Genomic DNA, 27,006 nt, shown 5'->3' on the forward strand with positions numbered 1-27,006 from the left:
ACGATGCCTGAGGACCCTCTTAAATCTCTCTCCTCAACCCTTAAGCCCACCACCTCGGGTTTTAGAATCCTCTACCCAGGTAAAAGGTTGATGAGCATGCACTTTATCCATGCTCTTCATGATCTTGTACACCTCAATGTCACAATCAGCCTCTGACGCTCCAAAGAACAAAGTCTAAGCCTATCCAATGTCTCCCTATAACTCAAGCTCGCAAGCCTAGGTAACATCCTGATGAATCTTTTCTGCACCTTTTCCAACTTAATGACATTCTCCCTGTAGCTGGGCAACCAGAACCGCACATAGTGCTCCAAGTGTGGTCTCACCGACGACTTGTACTGATGCATCATAATATCCCAACATTAGTACTCAACGCCCTTCCCAATGAAGGCCAGTGTGCCAAACCCCTTTTTTAACCACAGTGTCCAACTGAATGGTCACGTTCAGGGAAATGCACCCATGCTCCCAGATCTCTGTGTTGTGCAACACTCTTCAGAGATCCACCATCTACTGTGTAAAAAGCCGCTTCTCTGGATACTTTCAAGAGAGAGCTGGATAGGGCTCTTAAAGATAGTCAGGGGATATGGGGAGAAGGCAGGAACAGGGTACTGATTGTGGATGATCAGCCATGATCACATTGAATGGTGGTGCTGGCTCGAAGGGCCGAATGGCCTACTCCTGCACCTATTGTCTAAATCTTGCTCTGGTTTGACAACTCAGACTTGCCAGAGTTATATTTCATTTGCCATTCCTTGATCCAAGATTCAAGATTCAAGAGAGTTTATTGTCATGTGTCCCAGATAGGACAATGAAATTCTTGCTTTGCTTCAGGACAACAGAATATAGTAGGCATGAATACAGAACAGATCAGTGTGTCCATATACCATTATATAAATATATACACATGAATAAACAGATAAAGTGCAAATAAACAGATAATAGTAAGATTAAACTCTCTGGGCCCTGGCCTAAAAAAGGCTTCTGGGGATGGTGTGAGCTTTCATTCCAAGCTTTCACCAGTCCCATGGAATTGACGTCGACTGGTGGATGCGATGGGGTACTGCCGTCTGGGTTGAGTGGTTCTGCTCGTTCCGGGTCCTGCCCTCATGAGGCCAAATGCTTTTGATTCCTCATCCAGGTCTTTGACTTGTTTGGGTAAGTCCTTGCCAAATAGCAGGATCTGTGGTTCTGAGGCCGGTGTTCTGCACAGTCCTGCGAATTTCGGATTGAGGGCAGGTCTTATTGCTTCCTTGTGGAGGTTGTTAATCTCATACTGTGTGTTACACAGTAGAGCCAGGGTATCTTGCTGATTAGTTGTCATGTCTACCCCGTCCACGGAACGAGCATAGGAGGTGATAGCCTACGTCAGGAGCTTCAATATTCGCTGCAGTTTCAATTCTTGGGTTCTGATATCCTGTCCAATGTACCCCCAGATTTGGCTGTTGACAGCAGGTACATTTAGTGAAATGCAGTTTTCAGGAGGCGTGTAGAGGTCCAACACCTCATTGTCTACCTGTTCTTGCAGTGGTTTAAATGACAGGTAGTCAATGCCGGCTGCCAGTTTTGGCTGTAACAGCCACCCCGCTCGCGGTGTTGCCACGTAGCGGTTCACCACTCCCAGCAGCTCTTCCTGTTCCTGTACCCCGTGCATACTCCCGATATCTTCGGCCAGTGACCCCTGTTCTGGACCAGCCCAGTCCTGGTCGCCAACGCTCCCCTCTGCTGAGGGAGATACGATGGCCAGTGCGTGGTAGTGCACTGGAGCGGGAGTGCCTGTGCTCCCTTGGCGAGCTTGCCCCATCTCCCGGAGCAAGTCACGCTGGAGCATTTGCTCCATGAGCCTCTCCATTCGGCACAAACAGCCACCTTTACCTCTGCGGTGAGTCTTCCGTGCCGGACTCGTCTGAGTATACCGGCCGGTCCGACTTCCGTTTTGCCTTATCTCCAGCCCGCTGCTGTTGTTCTGGCTGTGCTAGCGGCGCTGGGCTTGGCTCGGAATTGGTGTCGGTGACTGTGGACCGCAGCGTATGCGGTCCAGGTGCCGCCAGTCGTCCCCCACTGATGGAACTCTCTTGTTCCGTTGGAGTCGAACGGGGAACGACCTTTCTTGATTGTTTTCCCTTGTTCATCCTGTGAGAGTACAAACAAGAACAAGGGTTTCGAAAACACGACCTCAGAGTAAGTTACTTACCTGGATGTCCCGTTTTTAAACTTCTAGCGTGAGCGCTTGTACTCTCGTTCGTCGCTGTTGCACTGCGTGAGACGCTATGTCGCGCATGCGTGCTGGACGGGGTCTTCACGTAGTCACTCACGTGACTCCGAAGTAAAATGGTCTATTAATGTTCAGAGTTTTGTTTGAGTTGAGTTTAATAGCCTGATGGCTGTGGAAAAGCAGTTATTTCTGAACCTGGACGTTGCAGTCTTCAGGCTCCTGTACCTTCGACCTAAAGGCAGCGGGGTGATGAGTGTGTGGCCAGGATGGTGTGGGTCCTTGATGATGTTGCCAGCCTTTTTGAGGCAGCGACTGCAATAGATCCCCTAGATGGTAGGGAGGTCAGAGCTGATGATGGACTGAGCAGTGTTTACTACTGTTTGTAGTCTTTTCCGCTCAAGTTGCCGAACCAAGCCACGATGCAACCGGTAAAAGATAGAGAGAGTCCTCCTTGACACACCGACTCTCCGTAATCTTCTCAGGAAGTGGAGGCGCTGATGTGCTCTCTTTATAATTGCATCAGTGTTCTCGGACCAGGAGAGATCTTCAGAGATGTGCACGCCCAGGAATTTGAAGCTCTTGACCCTTTCCACCATCCAGGTTGATATAAAGGGGACTGTGTTGACCCACATTCCTAACTGATCTAGATCTTGTAAACATTGATATGCTTCCTCACTGTCCACTATCACAATGTTGGAGTCATCTGCAGATGTGTTATCCAAATCACTAATGCATTTACAATCAGCAGTGCATCCAGCACTGACTCCTGCGGCACTCCATCCGTCACAAGCCTCCAGTCATAAAAACAACCCTCCACAACTATCCTCAACACTCCTTCCTCCAAGGCAATTTTGAATTCAATCAATGAGCTCCCTTGGAATCTATGTGATTTAACCTACCAGACTAAGCTTTCCATGTAGGTCCATGTCCAAAGGCTTTGCCAAAGTTCATCCATAACATCTACTGCTCTGTCCACATCAATCCTCTTGATGATGTCTTAAAATAAAACGGAGATTCTGGAAACACGATGTTGCACTATCTCTGGTCAATCGCTGCCTGAAGATGTGTTGCTGGAGTTATGAGGCAGCTGTGCCACCAGCTGTGCCCCTGCTTTGCACGTTCCATTGAATTAAGGCTGTAAATGGGATTTTGCAGAGCAATAGTCTTTGTAAAGACAAAAATGCCATTGTTAGACACTCACCTGGCTGCTGTGAAAACCACGTTGCACTGTCCACGCTGCCACCTTGTCCTGCAGTGGTGCAATTTGGGGGTGCCCAGCCTGGGTCACAGTGGCATGCGTCATTATTGTTACATACCTAAGATAATAGAAGATGATATCATCTAAAGCTGTAGATTCAATACATCTGTATATCACATTCAAAATAAGATGCAATATTACAGCACTCTGAAGATGGGCCCCAACCCAAAACGTTGCCTGTCCATGTCCTCCAGATATGCCCAACCCGTTGTGTTAATTTGTGTTCTACATAGAAACATAGAAAATAGGTGCAGGAGGAGGCCATTCGGCCCTTCGAGCCAGCACCGCCATTCATTGTGATCCCCTATCAATAACCCGTGCCTGCCTTCTCCTCATATCCCTTGACTCCACTAGCCCCTAGAGCTCTATCTAACTCTCTGTTAAATCCTATACAATATATGGCTTCCTGACTTTTATCCTCAGCATCGCAATGGATGAAGGCAAGCATGCAATAGGTCTTTTTGAACCACCCTTTCTATTTGTGTTGCCACTTTCTTGCAGCTGGACACACCCAAGATCCCTCTACACATCAACCCGCCAAAGGGTGCAGGTCTTACTGATTGGATCACTCAAAGTTGCATTAAACGCAATTTGCCAATTATCTGCCCCATTTTCAATTTATACCCTGATGAATTCTTTGACTATCTTCCTCATTATGCATTATTGCCAATTGTGTAATCTACAAACATACTAATCAAACCAAAATAGACACAAAATGCTGGAGTAACTCAGTGGGACATGTAGCATCTCTGGAGAGAAGGAATGGATGAAGTTTCGGGTTGAGATCCTTCAGACTTTGAAGTCTAGAGTCTGAAGAAGGGTCTCAACCCGAAACGTCACCCAGTCCTTCTCTCCAGAGATGCTGCCTGTCCCACTGAGTTACTCCAGCATTTTACGTCTATCTTCTGTGTAATCCAGCAGTTTCTTCCTACATTAATCAAACCAAGTACGACTTTGACCATGTCATTTTCACAAACAACAGAAGACTCAGCAACAATCCTTGGGGAATATCACTGGTCACAGACCTCCAGTCAGAATACCATCCCTCCACTACTTAAATGGACAAGGCACTTTTGAATACAATCTCAGTCTCCATGGAACCCATGTGCCATAATCTTCTGGATCAGCCTACCATGAGGGGCCATATTGAAGGCTTTGCTGAACTCCATGCAGACATCATCCGATGCCCTACTTTCATCATTCAACATCTCAAAATGCTCAACCAAGTTTGTAAGATGTGACCATTTCCACACGCTGCCAGGCTAACAATCCTGAATACGTATATGCTTGTCCAGATGTGAATAGATTCTATCCCCAAAAGTCTTCTCCAAAAATGTAAAGCTCACTGGCTTACACAGAAGAGTACAGCACAGTAACAGGGTCTTTGGCCCACAATGTCTGTTCTGAACCAAGACCAACTACCACCTGCCTGTACATAATCAATATATCTCATTCCCTGTATAACCATGTGCACATCCAAGAATCTGCTAAACGCCACTATTGCATCTGCCTCAACCACCACTACCAGCAACGTGTTCTAGGCACTCACCAACCTCTATATAAAATATCTGCCCCGCACATCTTCAAACTTTGCCCCACTCACTTTAAAGCTATGCCCGCTAGTATTTAATTATTACATCCGGGGACAAAGGTAATGACTATCTACCCCATCAATGTTCCTCATCATTTTATACACTTCTCTCAGATTACCAGGCTACATCCGGCATTCGTGAGAAAACAATCTGTCTATCCAATCTCTCCGTTGCTAATACCCTTAACTCTGATAAACTGTTTCTGCACCTTCTCCAAAGCCTCCACATCCTTCCTTGAATGTGGTGACCAAAGCTGGATGTTATGGACTTGGAGCCTAAGATCTCTGTGTGCAGCAATGCCGTTAAGAGCCATACCATTAATTGTATATTTTCCCCCTTGCATTCAACCTACCTCATTTGCTCGGGTTCAACTCCAGCTGCCATTTCTCTGCCAATTTCTGTCGCTGATCTATATCCCCATGTATACTTTAACGGCCTTCCTCACAGACCATGACCCCAGCAATCTTAGCTTCATCTACAAACTTGCTAACCGACACATCTATATTTATACCAAATGTGTAAGAATGTTATCCGACTACATTCTATCTTTGTCCCGCCCACTCCCCTCACATCAGTCTGAAGAAGGGTCTCAACACGAAACGCCACCCATTCCTTCTCTCAAGAGATGCTGCTTGTCCCACTGATTTACTCCAGCATTTTGTGTCTATCTTATATTTATATCCATATCTTATTTCCTGATTTGTCCACATTATGTTTCTTAAACAGGGAAACAACTTTGGTTGATCTGTAATGCTCTGGAACTGTGCCTGGGGGGTAGAGGGGATACAAACATCTCTGTCAAAACACCAACAACCTCCTCTCTCGCTTCTTTCAATAGCCTGGGATAGATCCCATCAGTCCCTGGAAACTTTTGCACCTTAATGTTTGAACATAAAGCATTGAAAAATCCAGTAACAGGCACAGGATCAGATCCTTGGCCCACAATGTCTCTAGCAAACATAATGCAAAGATCAACTGATCTCATCTCCCTACACGTGACCATAACACTCCAATCCTTTCACATCTAGATGCCTATCTAAAAGCCCACTGTTACACCCATCTCCATCACCACAGCTGACAATGCATTCCAGGCACCAACTGTAAAAACCTTGGCCTGCACATATCCTTTAATTTTAGCCCCTCTCACCTTAAGGGGATGTCTTCTAGTCTTTGATTTCCGGAAGTGGCGGCGCTGTTAACAGCTGCGGCTCGCCTGCAGTCCGTCTGTCTTTACTTTTTTCTGTTGTTTTTTTTGTCTTGTTTTTGGTTTGTTGGGTTGTGTTGGTGGGGGAGAGGGGGTGAAACATGTTCTCTGTCTCTTCCTTCGGGGGAATGCGACTTTTTCGTGTCGTGTCCCCCTTCTCTGCCTCCATCTGCGCTGAGACCTAATGGCGGAGCTGGCGGCCTCCAACCTGCAACCGACCCCACGGCTCCGGAGGCAGAGCCAGCCAGGACTCACCAACGAGAGGCTGGCCGTCTTCGGGGCTAAGGCAGCGGTGGCCCGACTTGCTGGTGCGGCGTTCTGGCTTTCGGCGGCGGCCTGGAGCTGATGCAGCGGGGCTCGGAGCGGAGACTGCGGGACCCGGAGCTGGGGCAGCAGCCCGGAGCTGGGGCAGCGGGACCCGGAGCTGGGGCAGCGGCCCGGAGCTGGGGCAGCGGGACCCGGAGCTGGGGCAGCGGCCCGGAGCGGAGACTGTGGGACCCGGAGCTGGGGCAGCGGCCCGGAGCGGAGACTGCAGGACCCGGAGCTGGGTCAACGGCCCGGAGCGGAGACTGCGGGACCCGGAGCTGGGGCTGTGGAGGGCCGTCTTGGAGCGGAGATGGCGTTCCGGCTTTCGGCGGCGGCGACATCACCACGGAGGTCTGCTGGACTGGAGAGCGGCATCTCCGGCCTGGATCGATCGCCTCAGCGCAGAGGGAGAACAAGGAGGGAAGAGACGGAGACTAAGACTTTGCCTCCATCACAGTGAGGATGTGCTTGGTGAACTCACTGTGGTGGATGTTTAATTTGTGTTTATTGTATGGTTTGTTATTATTGATTCTGTGTATGACTGCAGGCAACATAATTTTGTTCAGACCGAAAGGTCTGAATGACAATAAAGGATCTATCTATCCATCTATCTATCTATTTTCTTCCTGGAAAAAATGTCCTGACCATCTACCATATCTATGTCTCTCATAATTTGATACACATCTATCGGGTCTCCCCGTTACCTCTGACGCTTCAGTGAAAATAATCCAAGTCTATCCAACCTCACCCTGCAACTCTCTAATCCAGGCAGTATTCTGGTAAATCTCCTCTGCACCCTCTCCAAAGTCTCCATATCCTTCCTGTAATGGGGCAACCACAACTGTAGGCAATATTCCAAATGCGGCCTGACCAAAGTCCTATAAAGCTGCAACATGACTTTCTGATTCTTATACACAATGCCTCAACCAATGAAGGCAAGCACACCATTACGACTTCTTTACCACTCTAAACTTTCAACAAGCTGCGTCATGCCACATCATGCCCCGTATTTTTCGGTGAATAAAAATCACCAAGTGGGACAAGCCCTTTAGATAGGGTCTTAAAGATAGTGGAGTCAAGGCATATGGGGAGGAGGCAGGAACGGGGTACTGATTGGGGATGATCAGCCATGATCACATTGAATGGCGGTGCTGACTCGAAGGGCCAAATGACCTACTCCTGCATCTATCGTCTATTTTGTCACACAAACTGCAAGACACATCACATAATTCCCAAGTACTGAAGTGGGGCATTTGGGAAAACACAAGGGAAACAAGATTCTTATTTTGTCCAGCCTGCCATCTGGGGTCTTGGCAAAAGTTGATCTGTTTGTTAGATCATACATTTATGTTTGGCATCCGTCCATCTGAGAGAGATGATGATGCGGCTTGGAGAGGGGAATCTTTCACCAGTGGTTGCATCTCCTGGTGTGGCTGACTTGGTCCATCCTTGCTAGGTAGACCTTCCCACAGCTTCCTTGGGTGGTTGTCTCTGGCCGTTGGATTGGAGCGTGTGTTGCTGAGGCGGTTGAGCATTTTCTGGAGTTGGTGCATGGCCTCCAAGGTCTTGGATCACATGCTGTCATGGTGCTTCATACTCTTCGGGACGATGGTTGGTATAAATAACACAATTACAGTTTTCTCTTACAGATTTAATCTTTTCTGCCTCTTTCCTTTCCCAGTTTGAACAACATGTATGATGGAGTTCACTGTCAGCAAGACAATGAAGATAGTGATGGACTTCAAGAAGCGAGGCGATACACATACCCCAGTTTACATTGCCAGTACCGAAGTAGAGATGGATCAAAAACATCAAATTCCTAGGAATCAATATGGCCAACAAATTCTCCCGCACCACCCATATTGAAGCAATGACCAAGAAAGCACACCAACGCCTCTACTTCCTTAGCAAGCTTAGGAAGTTTGGCATGTCCCCAGCAACTCTCACCAACTTCTACAGATGTGCCGTAGGCATTTTATCAGAATGCATCTCAGCATAATTTGGGAACAGCTCCATCCAAGACCGCAATAAATTGTAGCGAATTGTGGACACAGCCATCATACAAACCAACCTCCCTTCCATTGACTCCATTTATACTTCACGCTACCCAAGCAAGGCCAACAGCATCATCAAGGACGATTCGCACCCTGGCCACTCCCTCTTCTCTGCTTTCATATCGGGCAAAAAGTGTAAAAGTGTAAAAACGCACACCTCCAGATTCAGGGACAGTTTATTCCCAGCTGTTATCAGGCAACTGAATAATTCTACCGCAGCTAGATAGCAGTCCTGAACTACTATTTACCTCAGTGCTGACCCTTGGACTATGATCAGACTTTACTGACTGTACCTTGCACTAAACGTTATTCCCTTATGATGTAACTGTTGTCTAACTGTGGATGGCTTGATTGTAATCATGTATTGTCTTTCCACTGCAACAAAAGCTTTACAGTGTACCTCGGTACACGTGACTATAATAAATCTAAACCAAAACCAATTTCTAAAGTAAGATGGGCAGGGAAGAGAGGGATGTCGACCATGTGCCGACAGATGTGCAGTTTGAATTGGTATCATAGTCAGTACAGACATCTTGGATGAAGGTCCCGTTCCTGTGCTGTTCTATGTAGCAAGTCTAGCACAGTACAAATTCAAATCTGATCATTTTGGAAGGACTATGACTTTAAAGGTCATGCTTCATGCTTAGCTGGGTTCCATTTAAATTTCTCAAAATACAGAAAGGATGAACTTTCCGAGCTCTTACCCCATGACCATTGCAATGCTTGTTACACTTGGCGACACCAAAACCAGCCACGCCACGACAAATGGTGTTGAAGCACGCCTGAAGGATAAAAGTAATTTGTCACTGTAACAGACACAGTAACATTATTTAACGTAAGCTTGGACAGACTATTCACAACACACATCATGATGCAGCTTTGTAGGACTTTCGAAGATAGACACAAAATGCTGGAGTATGCACGGTTTTTCAGGCGAAGAGTCTCGACCCAAAACGTCATCCCATTCCTCCCCTCCTGAGGTGCTGCCTGTCCCGCTGACTTACTCCAGCATTTTGTGCCTATCATCGATGTAAACAAGCATTTGCGTTTCTTCCTACAATTTTATAATATTTTTGATTGGCTGCATTTGCAGTATTGTGTGCAGTCTAGGACACCGCATTACAGGAAGGATGTCAGGGTTCATAGAGTCATACAGTGTGCAAACAGGCCCTTTCACCCAACTACCACTGGATGACAATTAAATTGACTATTGACTATTGATGTGGAGGATGCTTCCACTAGTGGGAGAGTCGAGGACTAGAGGTCATAGCCTCAGAATTAAAGGACGTCCCATTAGGATGGAGATGAGAAGGACTTTCTTTAATCAAAGGGTGGTGAATCTGTGGAATTCTTTGCCACAGAAGGCTGTGGCCAAGTCAATAGGTATTTTTAAGGCAGAGATTGATAGATTCTTGATTAGTACGGGTGTCAGAAGTTACGGGGAGAAGGCAGGAGAATGGGGTTAGGAGGGAGAGACAGATCAGCCATGATTGAATGGTGGAGCAGACTTAATGGGCTGAATGGCCTAATTCTGCTCCCATCATTTAAGACCTTTTAAACATTGTGATAGTACCTGCCTCAACTACCGCCTCAGGCAGCTTTGTTCTATACATCCCCCGACCTTTGTATAAAAATGTTGCCTTTCAGGTTCCTATTAAATCTTTCACCCCTCACCTTAAACCAATGTCCAAATGTGGCCCATATCCTTCTAAACCTTTCCAATCCATGTACCTGTCCAAGTGTCTGCTCTGCAAGGTTATATCACTTGGGATCCAGGGTGAGGTAACCGAATGGATAGAGAATTGGCTTAATGGGTGCATGCAGAGGGTGATAGTGGAAGGTTGTTCTTTGGACCGGAGGTTGCGACTCGTGGTGTGCCTCAGGAATCGGTGCTGGGCTCATGGCTGTTTATGGTTTATATCAACAATGTGGACGAGAATGTACAATGTAAGATTAGTAAGTTTGCAAATGTGCATCACTTTGCAGTTATCAGCATTAAATTCTATCTACAATTGCTCTACTTAATATACCACACCCCCTCTCTCCGCCCCCCCTCTCCCAAGTCTCCCCCCCTCCCTCTCCCAAGTCTCCCTCCCCTCTCCTCCTCTCTCCTCCTCTCTCCCACCCCCCCCCCCCCCCCCCCCCCCCCTCCCCCCTCTCCCCCTCCCCCTCCCCCCTCTCTCTCTCTCCCCCCCAGAGCCCTGCTATTCACTGTGTAGGTCCTGCCGTGGTTGGACTTCCCAAAATGCAACACCTTGCAGTATTTTGCAATAAACTTCATGAACCATTCATCAGCCCACCTGCCCAACCAATCAAGGTGGTGCTGCAATTTTGTTACCATCTTCACTATCTGCGATAGCACCCGCTTTAGGGTCATCTGCAGACTTACTAATCATGCCGTGTACATTCTCATCCAAATCATTGAGATGACCTGCTGGACCTGCCCACCAACATTTTGTGATACAGTACTTGCATTAGGACACCTCGATCCCTGTGTATTTCACTCACTTGCAGCCTTTCTCCATTTAGATAAGTAGAGACTAAAGTAGATGTCATATGCACAAGCACTGTGAAAATGTTGCTTGCAACAGCATCGCCAGCACATACACACAGACAACACACCAAAAGATGGATATCACCTCCCCATGATGGGTATCAGTCTGAAAGCACCAACTTACTCCAACTCCGTTTTCTATGAGGCAGCTGTTTTCAGTCTATTCTGACAACTATGTCCGATTTCAATTTATACCACCAGCCACTTATATGACATCTTGTCAAATGTCTTTTGGAAATCACTACATACTACATGTGGAGATTCCCCTCTATGTCCCCCTGATACAATCTCAAAGAATTTGAACAAGAATTTGAATTTGGATAGGTTGGGTCAGTGGGCAAATGCATGGCAGATGTAGTATAATGTGGTTAATGTGAGGTTATCCACTTTGGTGGCAAAAACAGGAAAGTAAACTATTATCTGAATGGTGGCAGATTAGGAAAAGGGGAGATGCAACGAGACCTGGGTGAAATGGTACACCAGTCATTGAAAGTAGGCATGCAGGTGCAGCAGGCAGTGAACAAAGCGAATGGTATGTTAGCATTCATAGCAAAAGGATTTGACTATAGGAGCAGGGAGGTTCTACTGCAGTTGTAAAATGGTCTTGGTGAGACCACACCTGGAGTATTGCATATAGTTTTGGTCTCCTAATCTGAGGAAAGACATTCTTGCCATAGAGGGAGTGCAGAGAAGGTTCACCAGACTGATTCCTGGGATGTCAGGACTTTCATATGAAGAAAGACTGGATAGACTCGGCTTGTACTAGCTAGAATTTAGAAGATTGAGGGGGGATCTTATAGAAACTTACAAAATTCTTAAGAGGTTGGACAGTTTAGATGCAGGAAGATTGTTCCCGATGTTGAGGAAGTCCAGAACAAGTGGTCACAGTTTAAGGACCGAGATGAGATTACAAAAACATTTTTTACACAGAGTGAGGTGAATTTGTGGAATTCTTTGCCACAGAAGGTAGTTGAGGCCAGTTCATTGGCTATATTTAAGAGGGAGTTAGATGTGGCCCTTGTGGCTAAAGGGATCAGGGGGTATGGAGGGAAGGCAGGTACGGGATACTGAGTTGGATGATAAGCCATGATTATATTGAATGGCGGTGCAGGCTCGAAGGGCCGAATGGCCTACTCCTGCACCTATTTTCTATGTTTCTATGAACAAAGTTGTTAATAATAATTTCACCATCGGATTCCCCAGCAGCCCCTTCCTCTTTAAGGAAAATAAAGTCAAACACTCCTCAGAACTGACATGTTTCTTCCCAGGCAGCCTCCTGGTAAATGAAAGTAAATAAATCTATACCTATGCTGGAACTCTGAGGGGGCGGAAACGAGGGGGGGGAGAGGGGGAGGGAGAGAAGGATGGGGGGAGGGGTTGGAGGAGACTATAGAGGCCAAGTCAATGGATATTTTTAAGGCAGAGACAGGTAGATTCTTGATTAGTTCGGGTGTCAAGGGTAATGGGGAGTAGGCAGCAGAATAGTGTTAGGAGGAAGAGATAGATCAGCCATGATTGAATGGCGGAGGAGACGATGGGCCGAATGGCCTATTTCTATTGCATGACAGGTTTGCAGGGATATGGCCCAAACGTGGGCAGATGGGACTAGTGTAGCTGGGGTATGTTGGCCGGTATGGGCAAGTTGAGTCGAAGTGCCTGTATACACACTCTATGACTATAGCATAACCTGCATCCTCTTATTTATGCCTCAGTTAATGAAAGTCAATATTCCATGTACCTTTTTCACCATCTTGTCTGTGCAATGCTTAAATACCCTACTATTCATAAGCTATCCTTATTCCCAATGTCTTCCCAATGTGCATCACCTTGCAGTTATCAGCATTAAATTCTATCTACAATTGCTCCACTTAATTTACCACCTTCCATAACCAAAGACTATCCTCCTCACTATCCACAACACTACCAATGTTTGTGTCATCTGCAAACCTGCCAGTCATATCCCCTACATTGGCATCCAAATCACATAGCACCAATGTCTCAGCACCACTTTCTGTGAATGCATTTCGTTGTCTCTGTACTGTACACTGACAATGACAATTAAAATTGAATCTGAATCTGAGAATCTGAATCTAATACTATGATTAAAAGTTGTCTGCCTTCCAATCACAAAGATTTACAGGGATGTTGCCAGGACTCGAGGGTCGGAGCTATCAGGGGAGGTTGAGTAGGTTGGGACTATATTCCTTGGAGCGCAGGAGGATGAGGGATGATCTTGTAGAGGTGTATAAAATCATATGAGGAATAGTTGGGACTCACAGAGTCTCTTGCCCAGAGTGGGGGAATTGAGGACCAGAGGACATAGGTTTAAGGTGAATGGGAAAAAATGTAATAATAATCTGAAGGGTAACTTTTTCACACAAAGGGTGGTGAGAGTATGGAGCGAGGTGCCATTGACAAATATTTGGATTTAAGGACAGGTTTAAGAGAGATATGGGCCAAACGCAGGCAGGTGGGACTAGTGTAGATGGGACACGTTGGCTGGTGTGGGCAAGTTCGGCCGATGGGAATGTTTCCACACTGTATGGCTCTATGACTCTAAAAGCAACTTGCACCATTACTCTGTCTCCCTTTACCAAGCCACTTTGCCAACTTGCCTTGGATCCAATGGGACTCATCTTTTGGATCAGCCATCCGTGTGAGAACATAATAAAGTAGGGTGGCACAGTGGCGCAGCAGTAGAGTTGCTGCCTTACAGCAGCAGAGACCCGTGTTCAATCCTGACTGCGGGTGCTGTCTGCGGATGTTCTCCCTGTGACTACGTGTGTTTTCTCTGGGTGCTCCCACATTCCAAAGACGTGCAGGTTTGTAAGTTAATTGGCTTCTGTAAATTGTCCCTAGTGTATAGGATAGTGCTAGTGTATGGGGTGATTATTGGTCAGTGTGGATTCGGTGGGCCGAAGGGCCTGTTTCCACGCTGTATTTCTGAAGTGTATAGACGACATCAACATGCTGGCTGTCCTAATCAATATATTTAATTACCACTTCATTACCTCTAATTTACTATACCATTGCCACTCTGACCTGTGCCTTCCTCCACTGGATAACTAAATACATGCAAATTTGAGGAGCAACACCTGATTTTCCTTCTTTTTGTTGCACTCATTCTAACATCCTCCCTACAATGCGTTACAATGCTGAGAATTCTGCAATCTGTACTTGATTGTATTGTGTATGGTATATCTGATCTGTTTGGATAGCATGCAAAACAAAGCTTGTCACTGTACCTATATATAATAATAAATAAATACATAATAAGAAACAATAAGAAACCGAAACCCCACCACTTCTCTGCGAACTTGTTTCCCTCTTTCTCAGTTCTGTTAAAGCAACTGGACTTGAAATATTAACTGAAGGATATAATTGAACTAGTTAAGGTGTCACAGGGTGCAGCGGTGGTGTTGCTGCTTCACGACACGTGAGAGCCCAGGTTCAATCCTGACGAAGGGTGCTTTCTGTGTGTTGTTTGTATGTTCTTTCCATGTCCCAGTGATCTTTCTATGGGTTCTCCAGTTTAGAGACAATAGACAATAGGTGCAGGAGTAGGCCATTCGGCCCTTCGAGCCAGCACCGCCATTCAATGTGATCATGGTTGATCATCCCCAATCAGTACCCCGTTCCTGCCTTCTCACCATATCCCCTGACTCAGCTATCTTTAAGAGCCCTATCTATCTCTCTCTTGAAAGTATCCAGAGAACCAGCCTCCACCACCCTCTGAGGCAGAGAATTCCACAGAGCCAACGTTGTGTGTGAAAAAGTGTTTCCTCGTCTCCGTTCTAAATGGCTTACCCCTTACTCTCACATTCCAAAGAAATGCAGGTATGCCTGTTAATTTACTTCTGTAAATTCCCCCTAGTGTGTAGGACACAAAAGTGGGATTACATAGAACTAGTGTGTGGGTGATTGATGGTTGGCATGGACTCAGTTGGTCTAAGGGCCTAAAATCTCTAAAATCTAAGAGTAGAAAAAACATTCTCAATGCAGATAGGTATGAGTTAACCAATTTGGACAGGGGAGCAAATACTGAGTCAAGGGTGAGAAGGAAAATCAAGAGGAGCAGAGGGAGCAGATTGCAAAGATTCTATAACTATTCTCCAGATTGGAAAGTAGCAAATGTATCCTTCCTATTTAACAATAATGACAAAAATATAAAGGGAACTATGATGCAGTTAGCCTGAAATTAGTGGCAGGGAAAATGCTGCAGGTTTATAGTAAGGAAGTGGTAACAGGGTACATAGTAACAAATAAAAATAGGCAGACTCAACAAAAATCATGTCAGACAAATCTCTTTACTTTAAGGGTACAGCATGGAAACAGGCCCTTCGGCCCACCGAGACTGCACCGACCAGCGATCACCCCGTACACTATCCTACACACTAGGAACAATTTACTGGAGCCAATTAACCTACAAACCTGCACGTCTCTGGAGTGTTGAAGGAAACTGGAGCACCCAGAGAAAACCCACACAGCACCCATGGTCAGGTCGAACCCGTAAGGCAGCAACTTTACCGCTGCGCCACTGTGTCACCTCTTAGAGTTCAATTACCTACCAACCAACATGATTTTGGAAAAGCCACAGGGAAAATATGCAAACTCTGCACAGACTGCACTGGATCAAAGCTGGATCACTCTTGCCAGTTCTGATTTTGAAGGAATGTATAAATGAAAGATACAGCATGGAAAGAGGCCATTCAGCCCACTCAGTCCAAAGACCATCGATCGCCCATTCACACTCATTCTATGATATTCTCTATCACATCCACCCCCTCCAGACTGGGCAATTTACTGAGCCCAATTAACCGCTTCTCTTTTGGATATAGGAGGAAACCAAGGCACCATTTTCATGCTGACGGTGTGGTTGAGGATGGAAGCCTCACCACATGTAATAAGTACTCAGATGAGCACCTGATCATGCACCTTGCATTAACCTATGAAGCTACGGACTCAGAACTGGGAAATCTGTGTCTGAGACCAAATCAGACACAATTTGCAATGTCCGCAAATGCAGTGTTTTGATGACGTGAGGAGAATTACCTTTCCCAAACCGCAGGGAGTGCCATCTGCCACCAGATCAATGCCTTCAGCATCACCTGTGAAATATGTTCCATAACACTCGATATTCCGGCCTTTGTTGGAGAACTGGGACACAACATTTTCGGTTCTTCCACCAATTGCTGGTGATATGCCTTTACCATTGCATTGAAGCTTTCCACATCTCACATCTCTGCAGGAAAATTGCAAAGGACTTTTAAAAATCTTCCGCCTTTTGCTTATTTAATAAATTATTTTCAGCAGTTCAAAGGTTAATATTATCCGGCTTCATACACGTAACCCTGTCTTTAGAAAAGGAAATAATTGCAGATGCTGGAGATCCGAAATAACTGTAGAAAATGCTGGAAATAGTTAGTGGTCAGACAGCATCTGTAGAGAAATGGAGTGAATGCCACAGGTCAAAGTAAGGTGAGAAATGCAACATTTAAATTGCAGAAAAATTGAAGAGAACATAGATGGTGTGTAACAACACTGAGTGTGAGAGAAACGAAAGCACACATGATGATTGTGCGGGTTCCTCCACCTACTTTCTGTTCAAAGTGGGCATAGATTACATAGAGTTAATTGGGGAGTGAGCCACTCTTGACCCGAGTGTGTGTAGGATAGTGTTAGTGTAGGGAGATCACTGGTCAGCATGGCTCATTGGGCTGAAGGGCCTGTTTCCACGCTGTATCTCTAAACTAAACTAAAGCTCTTGAGATTGGCCTGATTGATGTCGCTGGCTGTTATGAACAAGGCCTCGGGGAACTTTGTTTCAAGGTTTTCAGTGACTGTGTAGTTTCTCAAGTGCAAGCTTAGCATCAGCCTGGCGTGGGATGTAAACTGCTTTCAGGAGAGGCAAAATGAATTTGCACAGCAGCTCATTCCATACACCCACCACCCTCAGATTCCTACTCAATCTTTCCTCTCTCGCCTTAAACCTACGTCATCTTAATTTATCTTCTCTGGATAAAAGACTACATTGACTCTATCTATTCCCCTCATAATCTTATACACCTCTATAAGTTCATCCCTCATCCTCCTGCGCCCCAAGGAATACAATCCAAGGCTGCCCAACCTCTCTATAGCTCAGGCCCTCAAGTCCTATTAACATCCTCGTTTCTTCGAACAAATCTTATCTGCACTCTTTCCAGCTTAATAACATCTTTCCTACAGCAGGGTTACCAAAACTGAACACAATACTCCAACTATGGCCTCATCAGCACCTGGTAAAGCTGGTTTCTGCAGCTACCACTGGCTCATAGAAATATAGAAACATAGAAAATAGGTGCAGGAGTAGGCCATTCGGCCCTTCGAGCCTGCACCGCCATTCAATATGATCATGGCTGATCATCCAACTCAGTATCCTGTACCTGCCTTCTCTCCATACCCCCTGATCCCTTTAGCCACAAGGGCCACATCCAACTCCCTCTTAAATATAGCCAATGAAATGGCCTCAACTACTTTCTGTGGCAGAGAATTCCAGAGATTCACCACTCTCTGTGTGAAAAATGTTTTCCTCATCTCAGTCCTAAAAGATTTCCCCCTTATCCTTAAACTGTGGCCCTTTGTTCTGGACTTCCCCAACATCGGGAACAATCTTCCTGCATCTAGCCTGTCCAACCCCTTAACAATTTTGTAAGTTTCTATAAGATCCCCCCTCAATCTTCTAAATTCCAGCGAGTACAAACCAAGTCTATCCAGTCTTTCCTTACACTCCCAAGGGAAAGGCAGCATCCATAGTATATTTCTACTTACTTTATAGGGCAACTCACAAAGAAGCCATCATCCTTCCGGCCACAATTCCCAAATTGATTTCCTATTATGTTCATGTACCAATAACATAAAATGGGACTAGGAGCGGAGGCTGGAAAGAAGGAACAACAAACAGGTTATTGTATTGGACTGTCAGCTTGGTTTTATTCACAGCAGATTTATTAATACAGATATATGAATCATAAATAGACACAGGTGAGGTGCCAGAAGACTGGAAGGTGGCTAACGTTGTAATCTATTTCTGAAAGGCTGCAAGGAAAAGCCTGGGAACTATACACTTGTGAGCATAACATCTGTGGTGGGAAAGTTACTGGTGTCAGATCCTCGCCTGGATCCGAATGTAATAAACATGCTGCGAGGATACTGAACATAAACACTTTTCTTTATTTCTTCACCATTCCTTTATAACCTGGCAACAAGTGTCCTCTGACCTTTCTGACTCATATTAACACATGATTTAAATATGACGTTGGTTACCATGACATTTCTCCCTTATCAAACAAAAAGGATATTCAAATCCTCATAAATTTAAACTGAACATTCCAACACTATTTAGGATATGGCATTTGTTACAGTGATAACGTATAATTTTAGACAATAGACAATAGGTGCAGCAGTAGGCCATTCGGCCCTTCAAGCCATCATCACCATTCAATGTGATCATGACTGATCATCTCCAATCAGTACCCCGTTCCTGCCTTCTCCCCATATCCCCTGACTCCGCTATCTTTAAGAGCTCTATCTAGAATTCCACAGATTCACAACTCTCTGTGAGAAAAAGTGTTTCCTCATACCCATTTTAAATGGCTTACCCCTTATTCTTAAACAGTGGCCCCTGGTTCTGGACTTCCCCAACTTCGGGAACATGTTTCCTGCCTCTAGCGTGTCCAAACCCTTAATAATCAAATGTGTTTCAATAAGGTATCCTCTCATCCTTCTAAACTCCAGAGTATACAAGCCCAGCCGCTCCATTCTCTCAGCAAATTACAGTCCCTCCATCCTGGGAATTAACCTTGTAAACCTACGCTGCACTCCCTCAATAGCAAGAATATCCTTCCTATAATTAGGGAACCAAAACTGCACACAATACTCCAGGTGTGGTCTCACTAGGGCCCTGTCTAACTGCAGAAGGACCTCTTTGCTCCAATACTCAACTCCTCTTGTTATAAAGGCCAACATGCCATTCGCTTTCCTCACTGCCTGCTGTAACTGCATGCTTACTTTCATTGACTGATGAACAAGGACCCCCAGATACCGTTGTACTTCCCCTTTTCCCAACTTGACACCATTTAGATAGTAATCTGCCTACTTGTTTTTGCATCGACTTTTCTCCACATTAAACTTCATCTGCCATGCATCTGCGCACTCACCCAACCTGTCCAAGTCACCCTGCATTCTCATAGCATCCTCCTCACAGTTCACACTGCCACCCAGCTTTGTGTCATCTGTAAATTTGCTAAGTTACTTTGAATCCCTTCATCTAAATCATTGATGTATATTGTAAATAGCTGCGGTCCCAGCACCGAGCCTTGTGGTACCCCACTAGTCACTGCCTGCCATTCTGAAAGGATCCCATTAATCCCTACTCTTTGTTCCCTGTCTGCCAACCACTTCTCTATCCATGTTAGCACTCTACCCCCAATACCATGTGCCCTAATTTTGCCCACTAATCTCCTATATGGGATCTTATCGAATGCTTTCTGAAAGTCCAGGTACACTACATCCACTGGCTCTCCCTTGTCCATTTTCCTAGTTATATTCTCAAAAAATTCCAGAAGATTAGTCAACCATGATTTCCCCTTTGCAAATCCATGCTGACCCGGACCAATCCTGTTACTGCTATCTAAATGTGCCACTATTTCATCATTTATAATTGACTCCAGCATCTGCCCCACCACCGGTGTCAGGCTAACTGGTCTATAATTCCCCGTTTTCTCTCTCCCGCCTTGTAAAAAAAAAAAGTGGGATAACATTAGCTACCCTCCAATCCACAGGAACTGATCCCAAGTCTATAGAACATTGGAAAATGATCACCAATGCGTCCACGATTTCTAGAGCCACTTCCTTAAGTACCCTGGGATGCAGACCATCAGGCCCTGGGGATTTATCAGCCTTCAGTCCCATCAGTCTATCCAACACCATTTCCTGCCTAATGTGGATTTCCTTCAGTTCCTCTGTCACCCCAGAACCTCTGGTCACTACTATATCAGGAAGATTGTTTGTGTCCTCCTTAGTGAAGACAGATCCAAAGTACCTGTTCAACTCATCTGTCATTTCCTTGTTCCCCATAATAAATTCATCTTTTTCAGTCTTCAAGGGTCCAACTTTGGTCTTAACTAATTTTCTCCTCTTCACATACCTAAATAAGCTTTTACTATCCTGCTTTATATTCTTGGCTATTTAGTTATTGCCTTTTTAGTTATCTTCTGTTGTTCTTTAAACATTACAAAATCCTCTCGCTTCTCGCTCATCTTTGCTACTTTGTACTTTTTCTCTTTTATTTTTATACTGTCCCTGACGTCCCTTGTCAGCCCATGGTCGTCCCTTTCTCCCCTTGGAATCCTTCTTCCTCCGATTTGGACGAAGGAATTAAATGTAACATCTCCAAGTTTGCGGATGACACAATGCTGGGTGGCAGTGTGAACTGCGATGAGAATGCAATGCAAGGTGACTTAGAAACATAGAAAATAGGTGCAGGAGTAGGCCATTCGGCCCTTCGAGCCTGCACCGCCATTCAATATGATCATAGCTGATTATCCAACTCAGTATCCTGTACCTGCCTTCTCTCCATACCCCCTGATCCCTTTAGCCACAAGGGCCACATTTAACTGCCTCTTAAATATAGCCAATGAACTGGCCTCAGAAAATGTTTTTCTCATCTCAGTCCTAAAGGATTTCCCCCTTATCCTTAAACAGTGACCCCTTGTTCTGGACTTCCCCAACATCGGGAACAATCTTCCTGCATCTAGATGTCCAACCCTTTAAGAATTTTGTAAGTTTCTATAAGATCCCCCCTCAATCTTCTAAATTCTAGCGAGTACAAGCCGAGTCTATCCAGCCTTTCTTCATATGAAAATCCTGACATCCCAAGAATCAGTCTGGTGAACCTTCTCTGTACTCCCTCTATGGCAAGAATGTCTTTCCTCAGATTAGGAGACCAAAACTGTACGCAATACTCCAGGTGCGGTCTCACCAAGACACTGTACAACTGCAGTAGAACCTCCCGGTTCCCATACTCAAATCCAGTTCTACCGCAGTTGTACAGGGTCTTGGTGAGACCACACCTGGAGTATTGCGTACAGTTTTGGTCTCCTAATCTGAGGAAAGACATTCTTGCCCTAGAGGGAGTACAGGGAGTATAAGAGCTGGGGAGTGTTGTAGAGCAGATGGATCCTGGGCAGGTGGGACTAGCGCAGGATGGATCTTGGTAAACTGGAAAGAGTGCACAGAAGATTTATGAAGATCTTATGAGGAGCAACACCATGCGCAGACTCAGCTTGCCGAGGCCCAAGCGATCTCCTGGTTGCGAAATACTTTAACTCCTCCTCCCATTCCCATACTGACCTTTCGGTCCTGGGCCTCCTACACTGTTAGAGTGAGGACAAACGTAATTTGGAGGAACTGCACTTCATGTTTGGGCTTGGGCAGCTTAAAACCCAACGGTATGAATATTGATTTCTCTAACCAAGTAACCCTTCTTTACCCTCTCTCTCCGTCCCTTCCCCACCCTAGTTCACTGCCAAGTTTCATTGTCCTCCTGGTTAATTTTGCTGAATGTAGGCCTCGTTGTCACCTTCCCCTTAGCTAACAACGATCCATTCCCTGTTTCTTTGATCACCATCTGCTTTGATCTGTTGTTTTCACACCTTACCCTTCCACATATTTCCAGTCTCCCTCTCTCTGTCTGAAGAAGTCTCAACCCAACATAACACCCTCTGGAGATGCTATCTGTCCCGTTGAGTTACTCCAGCATTTTTTGTCTATCTTCTGTTGGCGTGCAGGTACAGCAAGCAGTGAAGAAAGCTAATGGAATGTTGGCCTTCATAACAAGAGGATTTCAGTGTAGTAGCGAGGTTCTTCTACAGTTGTATAAGGCTCTGGTGAGACCACATCTGGAGTACTGTGTGCAGTTTTGGTCTCCCAATTTGAGGAAGGACATCCTTGTGATTGAGGCAGTGCAGCGTAGGTTCACGAGATTGATTCCTGGGATGTCATATGAGGAAAGATTGAAAAGACTAGGCTTGTATTTACTGTAGTTTAGAAGGATGAGGGGGGGATCTTATAGAAACATATAAAATTATAAAAGGACTGGAAAAGCTAGATGCAGGAAAAATGTTCCCAATGTTGGGCGAGTCCAGAACCAGGGGCCACAGTCTTACAATAAAGGGGAGGTCATTTAAGACTGAGGTGAGAAAAAACCTTTTCACCCAGAGAGTTGTGAATTTGTGGAATTCCCTGTCACAGAGGGCAGTGGAGGCTAAATCAGTGGATGGATTTAAGAGAGAGTTAGATAGAGCTCTAGGGGCTAATGGAATCAAGGGATATGGGGAGAAGGCAGGCGCGGGTTATTGATTGGGGATGATCAGCCGTGATCACAATGAATGGGGGTGCTGGCTCGAAGGGCCGAATGGCCTCCTCCTGCACCTATTTTCTATGTTTCAGCGTTAAAACAGCATCTGCAGTTGCTTCCAACACACTTCATATAGAGGTTGGTGGGTTAAGGGAACGAGCTGTCAGAGGAGGTGGTGAAAGGCTGGTACTATAACTACAGGTACATGGATACGGAGAGTTTAGAGGGATATATGCCAAATGTGCACAGGTGGGACTAACGCAGATGGGGCATCTTGGTCGGCATGGGAATATTGGGCCAAATGGCCTTTTTTTGTGCCGTATGACAATATATGAATCATAAGACACGAGTGAACTGTGAAAAGACTGGTGGGTGGCTAACATTGTGCTTCTATTCAAGGATGGATGCAAGGAAATGTCTGCAAACTAGAGACCACCTAACCTAAGATCCATGATAAATTGCTGGAGTGTATTCTGGGGCATAAATTGGGCCAAAGGGCCTGTTTCAGTTCTATATCATTCTAATACAGACCAACGGAGAAGGAGCAGGTGGCAGCGGTGGAGTATGGAGTGAACGAAGCAGCAGATGAGTGGAGGGAGCCCCATTGTGACCGAGCCTGCCCTGTCGGTGGCCTGAAGACAGCGCTGTCCCCAGGGGCTACAACATGACCTGCAACAACTGCGGCATCAACCGAACTATGCGGTTAGTGGCGAAGGGCTCGCTCGTGCACCTTGCAAGTCGGATGGAGGCCCTCTGAGATCTGCTCCCCACGGGGCTGAGGAGGCAGTGCGAGAGGGGGGTCCCCCCACTATAGCTGAATTCTGTTATACTGGGGTCCATTAAATAGAGGATCTACTGTATCGTTCATTTCCCTTTACTTATCATTGGTTGATTATGCACTGGAATTTCTTTCCTGAAACACTTTACCTTTAGGGTTCTCCACCTAACTGTCAGATTAAATATCTTAATCCTAAATGGAAATTAAATAAATTGAAATCTAAAATAAAAGTTGAAAATGCAGAAAATAATCAGCATAAGATATGTAATCTGACAGTTAGGCAGAGCAGCATCAGTGGGAAGTGAAACAGTAAACATTTCAGCTGCAGTGCTCTTCATCAAAGTGATCTTCAGTCTGAAGAAGGATTTCGGCCCGATATGTTGCCTATTTCCTTCGCTCCATAGATGCTGCCACACCTGCTGAGTTTCTCCAGTAATTTTTTCTATCTTCGATTTTGCAGCATCTGCAGTTCCTACTTAAACATTTCCACTTAAATATACGCTATTGACAACTATTTTATTTGCATCGTGTGATAATGCTCTAGGTCTAGTTTAGTTAAACCAATATATTTGTGCTAGTAGACACAAAAACACAGAAAATGCACTTCCTCGGAGGTAGGAAATAGAAAGATAAATGCTACAAAGCTGGCTGTATACTCACTTGGTCCCCAGATATTCTGACACTGAGTCTGCAGTGTCTGGCATGCACCATTGAAACAGTATGAAGTCCCATTTGCACAGGGGTAAAAGTTTTTCTTGTACATATTGATGGGACACTTTGAATGTGCGCCCGTGCAATACTCTGAGAAATCACATTCTCCAATGGGTTTCCTGCAAATTCGATTTGCTTTTACGAACTGTAATTTGGAAGGACACATTACATTTACACACAAATTAACAAATCATTTTCATTGAAACAGCTCCAAATTAAAAAGGAAGCTGTATTCCTCTAATAGTTACATAAACATAGAAAAATAGGTGCACGAGTAGGCCATTCGGCCCTTCGAGCCAGCACCACCATTCAATATGATCATGGCTGATCATGCACAATCAGTACCCCGTTCCTGTTTTTTCCCTTTAGAGAGATTTCTTTAGCTCTCTCTTGAAAACATAGAAACATAGAAATTAGGTGCAGGAGTAGGCCATTTGGCCCTTCGAGCCTGCACCGCCATTCAATATGATCATGGCTGATCATCCAACTCAGTATCCCGTACTTGCCTTCTCTCCATACCCCCTGATCCCCTTAGCCACAAGGGCCACATCTAACTGCCTCTTAAATATAGCCAATGAACTGGCCTCAACTACCCTCTGTGGCAGAGAGTTCCAGAGATTCACCACTCTCTGTGTGAAAAAAGTTCTCCTCATCTCGGTTTTAAAGGATTTCCCCCTTATCCTTAAGCTGTGACCCCTTGTCCTGGACTCCCCAACATCGGGAACAATCTTCCTGCATCTAGCCTGTCCAACCCCTTAAGAATTTTGTAAGTTTCTATAAGATCCCCTCTCAATCTCCTAAATTCTAGAGAGTATAAACCAAGTCTATCCAGTCTTTCTTCATAAGACAGTCCTGACATCCCAGGAATCAGTCTGGTGAACCTTCTCTGCACTCCCTCTATGGCAATAATGTCCCTTCCTGCAGCAATATTTGGAGACCCAAAACTGCACGCCCTGCTCCTATACTCCAGGTGTGAAAGTCTCGCCAAGACCTTCCTGTACAACTGCAGTAGTAATTGTAAATCTTTATTGTCATTTCCCTGCATCCTATACTCAAATCCTCTTGTTACAAAATATGCAATTAAAAAAGCCAACATACCATTCGCTTTCTTTACATTGCCTCCGCTGCACCGGCAGTGCCTGCTGCAGTGTGGGGGTTTTGCGCAATGACAGGGGGTGTACCATGACACCCAGCATCCTGCTGGTTTTGCAGCTGATGCTCCAGTACCTCTTCCCAGATGGGAGGATGGTGAAAAAGTCATGCGATGGGTGGTAAGGGTCTTTGATGATGGAGATGGCTCTGTTGATGCATCTCTTCTTGTATAGGTCTCGCTGCATCTCCCCCTTTCCCAATCGGCCACCATTTAGATAATAATCTGCTTTCCCGTTTTTGCCACCAAAATGGATAACCTCACATTTATCCACATTATACTGCATCTGCCAAACATTTGCCCACTCACCCAGCCTATCCAAGTCACCTTGCAGTCTCCTAGCATCCTCCTCACACCTAACACTGCCCCCCAGCTTAGTGTCATCCACAAACTTGGAGATATTGCCTTCAATTCCCTCATCCAGATCATTAATATATATTGTAAATAGCTGGGGTCCCAGTACTGAGCCTTGCGGTACCCCACTAGTCACTGCCTGCCATTGTGAAAAGGACCCGTTTACTCCTACTCTTTGCTTCCTGTTTGCCAGCCAGTTCTCTATCCACATCAATACTGAACCCCCAATGCCATTTGCTTTAAGTTTGTATACTAATCTCTTATGTGGGACCTTGTCGAAAGCCTTCTGGAAGTCCAGATACACCACATCCACTGGTTCTCCCCTATCCACACTACTAGTTACATCCTCGAAAAATTCTATAAGATTCGTCAGACATGATTTACCTCCAGTGAAAACATCCAGTGAATTGGCCTCCGCTGCCTTCTGAGGCCGAGAATTCTACAGATTCACTCTGGGTGAAGACATTTTTCCTCATCTCAGTCCTAAATGGCCTACCCCTTATTCTTAAACTGTGACCCCTGGTTCTGGACTACATTTAATCGGGAACAAAAATGTTGGGTACATTTTTCCTGCATCTAGCCTGTCCAATCCTTTAAGAATTATATATGTTTCTATAAGATACCCTGTCATTCTTCTACATTCCAGTGAATATAAGCCCAGTCGACCTATTCTTTCATCATATGTCAGTCCTGCCATCCCAGGAATTAACCTGGTGAACCTACGTTGTACTCCCCCAATAGCAAGAATGACCTTCAAGGTCGGCCGAGGAGTGGCAGGTGAAGGAGCTACTGAAGGTGAAGGCTGCAGAAGTTAGAATAGAATAGAATAGTTTCTTTATTGTCATTGTAACATGAACCATGTACAACGAAATTTAAAAATATCAGCCAGTCAGTGCACCATTCAAACATTTCTAAAAGCTAACGATACATACAAGATAAAATATTAAAAGATAAACAACTAAAATAAATATCATGAAAATAGCACGCATAAACACCCAACCCTCCATCCTTCTGTCGATTTCACAGTGTACCACAGTCCCTTAGTATGTATCGCCCCTGCGTTCCTTGGCGGCTACATTTAGTGCTTTTATAGCAGTGGGGTAAAAACTGTTTTTTAGTCTGTTCGTCCTTGTCCTTGTAGATCTGTACCGTCTGCCTGACGGCAACAGTTCAAACAGGGAGTGTCCGGGGTGGGAAATGTCCTTTATGATACTCTGGGATTTTTTGATGCAGCGGGAACTGTGTAAGTCCTCCAAGGTAAGGAGAGGGCAGCCGACAATCCTCTGGGCGTTGTCAATGGCAATGGTTAGTTAATTGAACAGCAAATAAAAGTAGGTCTTGCTCTTGGGGGAGCAGCCTGTTGGGGAGTGGCTTTGTTGAGGTGAACTGCCTTGGTGAGTAGAGTGTGAGCCTTTGGCTCCAGAGTCTTAGTGCCTTGGTG

General features: G+C 45.3%; 1 protein-coding gene across 3 annotated transcripts in view; it reads right to left on the reverse strand.

Moving 5' to 3' along the window:
- The window catches only part of LOC129694793 (disintegrin and metalloproteinase domain-containing protein 19-like), a 118,162-nt gene that overhangs the window by 85,830 nt on the left and 5,326 nt on the right, over positions 1–27,006 (reverse strand). For all 3 annotated transcript variants that reach the window (XR_008723043.1, XR_008723044.1, XM_055631555.1), the window contains exons 2-6: positions 24,011–24,206; positions 17,985–18,093; positions 16,230–16,419; positions 9,328–9,405; positions 3,411–3,525 (exon numbers count right to left, since the gene is read on the reverse strand). Coding sequence is in view for 1 of the 3 variants with exons in the window: in XM_055631555.1 (XP_055487530.1) it covers positions 3,411–3,525; positions 9,328–9,405; positions 16,230–16,419; positions 17,985–18,093; positions 24,011–24,206 (688 nt within the window). In the remaining 2 variants the exon portion in view is untranslated. The remainder of the gene's footprint in view (positions 1–3,410; positions 3,526–9,327; positions 9,406–16,229; positions 16,420–17,984; positions 18,094–24,010; positions 24,207–27,006) is intronic.

Source organism: Leucoraja erinacea, unplaced genomic scaffold (assembly GCF_028641065.1).
Source record: "Leucoraja erinacea ecotype New England unplaced genomic scaffold, Leri_hhj_1 Leri_79S, whole genome shotgun sequence".
NCBI classification, from domain to species: Eukaryota; Metazoa; Chordata; class Chondrichthyes; order Rajiformes; family Rajidae; genus Leucoraja; species Leucoraja erinaceus.